The following is a 9,970-nucleotide window of genomic DNA, read 5'->3' as shown; positions in this document are numbered from 1 at the left end:
TATGTTGCTTTCTCTCTCTTGTTAATGATTTTAGTGTCTCTCTTGTTAATGATTTTAGTGTCACGTCTGTCATTATTTTGTGTAATTAGAATTTATATGGGTGCCAAATGGGATTTAGACTTTGATCTGATACAAATCAAATAGTGGGGAGTGGACATACACTTTAACAATTGTATAAATCTAATTCGATCCTAATTGTCGGGTAACTGCTTCTAACTTCTGAAAAATCTCTATATTTATCAATTTTATGGGTAGTATGGGTATAAATACTAATATTTTTGGTCTAATGCTGTTTTGAAGCGTGTCGAGATTTCATGCAAATATTGGAATAAACAAAATTTGGTGTAAGCATATCCTTATGACATGCTTTTATTACACACCAAATTTGTAGTAAATTTGGTGCTTAAATTGTTGTTCTTTTTTAACATCAAGTCTATTAAAAAAACAAGAAGTTAATACGATACAAATCTAAGGGATCTCGACCTTGAAGACTCTTTACACCTACTAGACATACATAAAAAATAATAATAATAATAATAATAATAATAATTTTACATTGTCAAGTAAGGTGTTGCTGCAATATCCCATTTCATCTCCGGCTACCTCCACCTCTGCTACCGCCACTAAACATCCCCACACGGCTGCTGCTACTAAACCCACCACCACCACCACCATAACCACTTCCTCTTCCTAAAATACCCCTATAGCCACCTTCTCCATGCCAGCCACCTTCTCTGTGCCAGCCACCACTTGCTCTACCAGAACCACCACCACCATAGCCACCTTCTCTACGCCAGCCACCACTTGCTCTGCCAGAACCACCACCATAGTCACTTCCTCCACCACCGGAGCCACTTTCTCTATGCCATCCACCACTGACTCTAACAGAACCATCACCGGAACCACTTTCTCTACGCCAGCCACCACCTGGTCTACCAGAACCACCACCATAGTCATTTCCTCCACCACCGGAGCCACCACGGGCACCGCCATATCCAGATCCTTCACGAACATCACCTCTACTTTTTTTGGCTTCCTCAACAATTATCTTGAAGCCTCCAATCTCAGATTTATCGAGTCTGAGAGCTTGACTGAATGCATTACTCTCTACAAAGTCGATAAAAGCAACCCTGAGAAAATACAATGCACCAATCCATTCATAAATAAATCCAAGAAATGGCATTCTACTTTCATTTATTTGTCACAATTTCAACTCATTTATGTCATAATTAGCCAATTCGGGTAGAATTATCTATTGCTAATGAGCATAATAGCTCAAATTAAAATTTTAGGCTAAATGCAAGAAATGGCAACGTACTTTCATTTATCTGTTTAAAATTTCAACCCATTTATGTGAAAATTATCTATTGCTACTGAGTCAGACGGGCCAAATGAAATTTTTACTTTTACCTAAAATAGAAAGTGTTGAACGGAGTAAAAAGTCACCCATGCCATAATCAAGTTTTTATATCCTCTTAGTTGTATTAGTAAAAAAAATTCAAACTATTAATCTAATAATACTTTTCGCAATCATATTTAATATCTTAATTAAAATTATGAAGTTAAAATAAAAATGGTTTAGTGATATTGAATGGCCCCAAAAATCAATTTAGCCACTTAACCAAATACACTTTTTTACCATTGAAAAAAACATTTTTCCAGGTTCCATGGTTTGCTATCAAGGCAAAATGCATAAAAGCATAACCAACTTTCACCATTTTATCAATTTCGCCACATAAGTTTGCTTTTTTATCGATTTAGCCATTGGACTATTACTATAATAACCATAAAGAATAATAGTTTCAGGGTTAAATAAATAGATAAAATGGTGAAAGTATGTTGCATGTTTCTGTATTTTGCCATAATTTTAAACATCAAAATCCAAAAGTACAAAAAGATTACAAACCCTCTAGGAGCCCCTGACTCATACTCTTTGGGTATGGAGATACGTGAGATCTCTCCACATTTCCCAAAATGCTTTTCAAGTGTACTCCTAATCTGCAACAAATAGCAAGTTAATCCCAAAATATATTCACAAGGGCAAATTATGGATAATATAGCAATGTATTTAATTAATTCATATAAGCAATGTACTTCATCTTTTACCATAATAGCAGTGTACTTACATTTCTTTACCCATAATCGCAACGTACTTTCATTTTTTTTACCAATAATTGCAATAATACCAATATGTAACCTGAAATTTGTAAAATGCTTACAAGTGTTAGATTACATATTGTTGTTATCCGTATTAGAAATTCAAGTATGTTGCTATAATGGGTGAAGAAATGTAAGTGTGTAGCTATTATGGGGGTAGAAATGTAAATACATTGCCATTATGTGTAAGAAATAATGTAAATTTCATAGGTTTCATATTACATATTGCTATTACGTTGCTATTATGGACAAAGAAATAAAGTAAACTTTATATGCTACATATGACATATTGCTATTATGAATTTAAAAAAAAAAATGTAAGTACGCTATTAAAGGTGAGAAACAAAGTACATTGCCTATATAGAAAGAAAGACTAAAGTACATTGCTATTTTCTGAAATTTGTGTATATAAGAGGAACATAAACATACATTGTCAAAACCATGACTATAATCAAATCCCCGAACATATAAAGTTCTTCCTTGAGCATGTCCTCCACTTTGGTTAGATTTCTCAAAGCTACAATCATAATATATATATATATATATATATATATATAATATTAATTCAGAATTTATTTTTTCATCTGAAAAAATAAAATAAAAAATATTTCCAGGTCAGAATACCTGCTACCCGAAGTGGATGCACCTCGTTCCCTTGCCAAATCAAGTTTCACTTTTCGGTCTAATATCACTTTGTTATTTAGTTTAAGAGCCTGTAAATAGAAAAATACAGAAAAGCCCCTTAACTATTTTATGTAGCGACTAAAACCCTTATATTTTGTTGACCATATAAATGACACAAGGTACTTGAACAATTTTATCGATTTAGCCACTGAACTATTATTAATAACATCAAAGTAGTTTGTGCTTCTTTTTAAAAACTATTATTTAAAGAAAGTATTGACAACATATGCTATAATTAAATAATACCTCTTGAGCAGCTTCTGCAGTGGTGAACTCAACATACCCATAGCCCATGAATCGATCATTCCTAATGGCAAAGCGGATTCCCGCAATTTCTCCAACATCTTTGAAGAATTCCCTCCTATAGAATCACATCCAAATAATAATCATGAATCAGTCAATCCTAATGTAAAATGCTTACATGTTTCATTCTGCATATTTCCATTACTGTAAAGAAATTAGTAGGTGTAAAGAAATGTAAGAATGTTGCAATTATGGATTTATTTATCTCTATTACCCGTAAAAATATGTAATTAAGCTCTTATTATTGGTAAAGAAATGTGAGTACATTGTGTATATTGGTAAAAAGAGTAAAGTATAAATAAGATGCAAAAGGGTAATGTGGGAAAAGTGCATACACATCGTCTTCTTCGATTGAAAAACTTAAATTGCCAAGAAATAAAGTTTTGCATCCTGTGACATGAGAAGTTGTTGTCTGGTGATCACATTCGCCCCTTTCTGTTGCCAAATCAAGCTTCACTGGCTTATCTAATAATGATGTGTTGTTAAGTTTCAGAGCCTGTATACAGAAAGATGATTATATAAATATTTTGATAGGATGTGAGTAGAGTTATGTGGATATTGAACAATAATTTCAACAAACCAATGATCAACAAAAGGGTAAATACAAAGAAGCATTACACTTCGCATATAAAAGCACCCTTAAAAAAAAGGGTATCCACGAATTGGATTAAATACAAGAAATAGCAATGTACTTTCATTGATTTATTTATTATATTTATAGCATCATACTTTCATTTCTTTCTATTATATCACTTTCCTTTGAGAATCTATCCAATTATAGCAATGTACTTTCATTGATTTATTTATTATATTTATAGCATCATACTTTCATTTCTTTCTATTATATCACTTTCCTTTGAGAATCTATCCAATTATAGCAATGTCATCCGAATACAAAGCAATTTCCACTTCTCTAATTGGATAGAAATTTTTAAGTGAAACGTGCTAATAAGAAAAAAAAGTGAAAGTGAAATGCTAGAATTGGGTAGATAGATTATTCAAAGTACAATGCCTTTACTAAGAAAAAGTTGTAAATTACAATGCCATAATAGAAATAAAAAAGAAGAGTAGGATGCTATAATACACAAACAAATGAAAGTACATTGAAATTTTTTTGAATTTAGCCCAAATGGATTTATTGAAACCATGGAAACACAAGTGTATACCTCTTTAGCTGCTTCAGTAGTGGTGAATTCAACATGCCCATGACCCGTAAAATAGTCCTCTTTCATATCAAAGTGGATTTCAACAATTTCACCACCATTTTTGAAGAAATTTTTCCTATAAAATCAAACTACTTGTCAAACATTACTAGGCTTAAATCTTAATGGGGACAAGACTTAATCTAAGAAGCTATACATCACTTCAGTGTTTCTTTATCATTTCGATGCAGAAACAACTTAAGAGAGAAAGTCAAGGAAAAAAAAAAAGCTTTCCCATTAAGTCCTAATATTTTACAAATTTGTCCTTGTTTATTTCTTCCTTCCATTTCCCAAAGTATGCTGTTATATTTTCAAATACATTTGAAGAACATACAGAACTTAATAGGAAAAATGGGTGGAAAGCATGGCATAATGAATATTTAAGAAGGTTGCAAAAGTTAAAGTAGAAAAAGATCATAGTTCATACACATCTTTTGCTTGAATTGAGAAACTCAAGTTGTCCATGAGCACAATTTTCGATCCTGGGGTTTGAGAACTTAATGAAGTTTGAGCCTGCAGTATTTAGCATATGTTAGTAATGCAATCAAAGCTCCTTCAAATGAAAGCAAGAAATATTGTTTCTCTTTTTTCTCATTAAGTGTTGTAATGTATGGATAAAGTGTTGTCTGGATATGTGATGTTCAAAAATATTTGAGAAATGGGGGAAATGGAAGAAGAAATTAATGAGGTCAAATTTGTAAAAGGTTAGGACTTATCAGGGAAAGCCTCCTTACTTTCTCTATTATGTCGTTATTTGTGTATTAAGTTAAAAAGAAACACTCATATATAGTTTATCAGATTAAGTCATGTCCCCATTAAGTCTACAAGAAACAAGCACCTAAGTTAAACAAAGCAGAAATGAGTATCTAGAAGCAACCGTTTTCTTAGATGATGAAGCATCAAACATTTCAACATCAATATCCTGCAATTGGAGAAATTTTTTGCAAAAGAAGTGAGTGTCATTTGTGCAAATGGCTGGAATACTCTTCTAAACTAGTATTAACTTTTAAAAACGTTTCACAAACAATAAATCAATAAAAGGGTAATTTAAATATTTTTACAAGTATTTATAACTTACTTATAAAACAAACAATAATAATTTACAAAAATCAATAGAGCAGAAATATATCATTCATTGACATTCCAAATCCTTTTAACAGATTTAGAAAATGAAAGTGAATTCCATTCCATTTCCTGCCAACTAAACACATGACATACTTGATATTTCAATTCATTCAGATTCCAATTCCTTCCAAAACATTCTACAAACTGATATACCAATAAATGTAGTGACTTACATTTTTCTTTGGGGATTCTAATTGCAGTTGATCCTCCTTAGAATTATCATCTCCATCTTCCTCATACTTATTAGAGATGCTACCTCTCTTTGCATCTGGTGTAGTTTCTACTGAGTTTATATTTTGAGGCACCTTAACCTACAAAAAAGAATGCAAATAATCACTGATCTACCCAATTAGAGCTTTTTTCAACTTTTTTCCTTTAATGAGACAAGGTACTTTATAAAATCTACCCAAATATAGCATTGTACTTCCAATTTTTTTTCTTATTACGACTATTATACTTTGAAAATCTATCCAATTATAGCAGTGAAATGAAAGTAGGATGCTATAATAATCAAAGTACACTGCTATGTCTTGCATTTAACCCGAGATGGAAATCTTAAAACTATCCTCACACTTTTCTTTGGGGTTTCTAATTGTGGTTGATCCTCCTTGGAATTATCATCTTTGTCTTCTTCCTCATGATCATTAGAGATTCTAGCTCTCTTTGCAACTGGTGTAGTTGGTGTAGACTCTATAGCAGGAGGCACCTCAACCTACAATACATGTAAATACAATCATTCAATCACCTAAACAATGCAATATCACTTAAAGGAAGGAAAAAATCAACATTTTAACAGTGAAAGCTGCTTTGTGTTTGGATGATATTGCTAAAATTGGGTAGATTTTTCGATATACAATACTATAATAGGAAGAAATGGAAGTATATTGTCATTCCTTTCATTTAATACGAGAAAAAACATTCCATCAACATTATGGAAATCTTAATTATACTTACACTTTTCGTTGGGGTTTCTAGATGATGATGATGATGATGATGATGATCCTCCTTGGAGTTATCATCTCCATCCTCATTAGAGATGCTAGTTCTGTTTGCATCTTGTGTAGTTTCTGCTGAGTTAATAGCTACATGCACCTCAACCTACAAAACAATTAATCACAATCATTCGAACACCAAAAGAATGCAATGTCATTGAGATGAAAGAAAAAGGGCTAAATGCAAAAAATAGCAAATCAATGAAACTGCATTACTATTTCTTGCATTTAACCCAATAAAAAAAATCATCCATCAGTTTGATGGAAATCTTAACTATCCTTACACTTCTTGTAGGGGTTTGGTGATCCTCCTTGGAATTATCATCCCTGTCTTCTTCCTCATACTTAATAGAGACTCTAGCTCTCTTTGCATCTTCTGTAGTTTCTGCTGAGTTTATTGTTAGAGACACAGACACTTCAACCTACAAAACATTTAGAATATTGACAGGTTTTAAAAGTATTGAAGTAAATTGATCATGGAATTAGAAAATAAATGAAAATACAATGGAATCCCATATTTTGCTTCAACCATATCATAGTGTTTTACTGTCACATGCTACAAAAACAAAATATTTAATTGCCATTGGTATATCTCCACTATTGAGGGGGTTGTTTGGGATTGCTTATTTAAGGTGCTTGGATAGATTTAAATTACAAGTGCTCAAGTTGACCAATTCCAGTCTAGAAATCAACATGTAAATATATCAAATCAAAACCAAAAATCGAATAAATTGAAAAGGGATTGAAGAATTGCCAGAAAAGAGAAACAAAGAAGAAGAGAGCAAGAGGAGAGATCAGAGAAAATGGTGTCCGGTGGTTGTGAAGAAGAAGAAGAAGAAGAAAACAAGATGGATGAGAGAACAGCATATGTTTTAGGTTTAATAGAAGGGTATTTTTGTCATTTAATCTCAACAAGTCACAACAGAATGACTTATTAATGGTGGTGCAAAGTCATTTTAAGAGGCTATTTTCATTTGCCAAAAACTAATTTTAACTTTTTTAAAAAGCCAGAGTCAATAAGCTGTTTTAAAACACAATCCCAAACACCCCCTAGGCCCCTACATACTATATTTAAAATTGCCTAAAGGAAAAAATGTTCATTTATAAATTATAATGGAATACCTCATGTTAAATTACTCTTTAATGCTCACATGAGTAACTAAATGTCTAAATCTAGGATTTACTAGTACCAAGTTGAGATAAGTATGCATCTATTATTTCACTTAGTACACATATAAAGTGTTAAGTAGATGAATGAGGGCAAATTTGTAAGAAGTTAGGACTTAATGAACAAAGTCTCCTTATTCTAACTTTCTCTAGTAAGTTATTCTTTTTGCATTAAGTGAAAAATAAACATTCATATATAGCTTACCAGATTAAGTCATGTCTCATATGATTGAAAACTTTTGATACATATTACACTTTTGTTACTCAATGATATTCATGTTTATTTGTCATTATGTAATACTAGGCTAAACAATGTTTCATTTTTTTTACAACTTTATGCAACAATGTTCGATTCTTATTACATATTTATGCAATTGACATGAATTATGTAACCATGGTTCAACCAATTAAAATCACTTATAAAGGTTACATTTTTATCAATCTATGCAACAATGTTTCACTTAATTTACCAACTTGTGCAACAATGTCTCACTTTTTTTTACCAATTTATGCAATTGACACGAATAATGCAACCATGTTTCAACCTGACAAATCGATTACATGTAAACTTTTGCATACTTGGGTCCTAGAATAACACATGATTGCATATTTCGTCTAAAAATCAGATTTGTGGCATAAACTGAAAAAAAAAATGAAACTTTTTTGCATAAACAAACACTTAACCCTATTAACATACACCAGAGTTCAAATCCAGCAGAAACTGTATCCAAAAACTAATTGATCACCAAAAAATTGAACCTTTTTCTTTTCTGAAGAATTGTGTTGTTCTTCCTTAGTGTTCTCCTCTCCCTCCATTCCAAAATTCTTTTTTTCAACAGTCTGCCCCTTGTCACCATTGTCAAGCTTCTGTTTCTTGCTACTCACAACTTGCTTCATGGCAATCTTCTCTGCAACAAACACGATAAATCTTATAAAATAAAGAAACTAGAACAATATTCTTTCCATAAGTATACCAAACACTCCCTCCTTACCAAAAAAAAAAAAATCAAATCTTTCTATCTTGGATTGTATGCAATGTTTCCTCCAATACAAACTTACCAAGAAGTTCTTTTAATATGATAGATTATAAATTAACGCATTAGCAAGTCATGATCCATTTATTTTTTAAACTGATAGAGGAATTAAAAGACAAGGGCAAAATACAGGAAAGCACAACGTATTGTTGCAATTTTATCCATTTAACCTCTTAACTAACTTTTCAACTGACTAAACCAGTATACTTTTTTTATTGTTGAAAAAAAATGGTATGACCATGAGCTAGCAAAATACAGAGAATTATAAAGTACTATCACCATTATAGAACTATTATTTTTCATCGATTTACCCATCGAACAATAATTTCAATGATAAAATATCAATACTTATGTGATTAAATCAACAAAACAGTGAAAATATCTTGTCATGATCTGTATTTTTGTCACTTTACAAAACTGAGTAACCGTGAAAATAGAATAGTCAAGATGCTAAATCAATAAAATGGTGATTGGTGAAGATATAAGTGTTTTTCAACTATTTTGCCCTAAAAACAAACAAAAAAAAGGCTAGGCTTTTGCTCTCTTGCCTCCGCCCAGAAAAACAATACAATGTATTAGGCGAAAGAAGAAACAAAGATGAAAGATATGCCACCATAATTAACATTAATGAAAGAATTAAAGTCCTAATTTTTAAGGATAAACGTCAAAGAAATTACCCATAAGACGTTAGAAAAAAACATGTCATGATAACAAAATTCAAGAACAGAAGAAGCTACCATTTTCTATTGGAGTGGAGGGTGAAGCTACAACCACGGGATCCAAATCAACCTAAAATTGAATTTTCAAGAAAACATTGTCAGATTATCATACATACATAGATACATTCGAATATGAAGATTATAAGGATATTTTAAAAGGATTGTACTTCGGAATCGGGTTTCTTCCTTGATTTACCCATTTGAATAATCGAACAGCAAAAGATAAATCTAGGGTTCTCGAAGGAGGGAGTTAGATGCGTTGCGGAGGAACAACTTCAAACGCGCTTGAAAAATCAAGGGTTTTACAAAGCTCATAGCTTTACATGATTTTTTATTACAGTTTTTTTTCTGATTAACTACGGCACTACTCAAACCGATTAGCAAAACCATAGTTACCTAAAACGCGGTAGGCTCGGGTACGGGAACGAGAAACGAGTACGGGTTTACTAGGGTTTACTAAACTGAGTGTATCGGGTACCGAGGGGTAGGCTCATTTCGGACCGGTGTACCTTGTGGTCCGGTAGAGTGAACCCAGACAACAAGACATAATTGAATTTGAATATTTGATTACCAAGTGCATAAAAAAA

General features: G+C 32.0%; 1 protein-coding gene across 3 annotated transcripts; it reads right to left on the bottom strand.

Moving 5' to 3' along the window:
• Window positions 1–384: 384 nt before the first annotated feature.
• On the bottom strand, window positions 385–9,706 carry LOC145107378 (uncharacterized). 3 transcript variants are annotated; one of them, XM_079044248.1, is made up of 16 exons: window positions 9,551–9,706; window positions 9,402–9,453; window positions 8,390–8,538; window positions 6,748–6,885; window positions 6,426–6,569; window positions 6,043–6,183; window positions 5,645–5,782; window positions 5,224–5,268; window positions 4,774–4,859; window positions 4,311–4,425; window positions 3,480–3,640; window positions 3,088–3,202; window positions 2,782–2,870; window positions 2,587–2,674; window positions 1,907–1,998; window positions 385–1,130 (listed from the first exon to the last, which is right to left on the bottom strand). In XM_079044248.1, the coding sequence occupies exons 1-16, from the start codon at window positions 9,581–9,583 to the stop codon at window positions 590–592; spliced, it is 2,127 nt and encodes a 708-aa protein (XP_078900374.1). In that variant the 5' UTR covers window positions 9,584–9,706; the 3' UTR covers window positions 385–589. The 3 variants fall into 3 exon arrangements, with proteins under 3 accessions (XP_078900374.1, XP_078900376.1, XP_078900375.1); XM_079044250.1 differs by having other exon boundaries at window positions 8,390–8,533; window positions 9,551–9,698; XM_079044249.1 differs by lacking the exon at window positions 5,224–5,268.
• Between the last annotated feature and the right edge of the window lie 264 nt (window positions 9,707–9,970).

The sequence above is a fragment of the Lactuca virosa genome, chromosome 4 (genome assembly GCF_052849685.1).
Source record: "Lactuca virosa cultivar CGN04683 chromosome 4, Lactuca_virosa_CGN04683_v6, whole genome shotgun sequence".
In the NCBI taxonomy this organism is placed as follows: Eukaryota; Viridiplantae; Streptophyta; class Magnoliopsida; order Asterales; family Asteraceae; genus Lactuca; species Lactuca virosa.
This window is presented reverse-complemented; position numbering and strand designations above follow the sequence as displayed.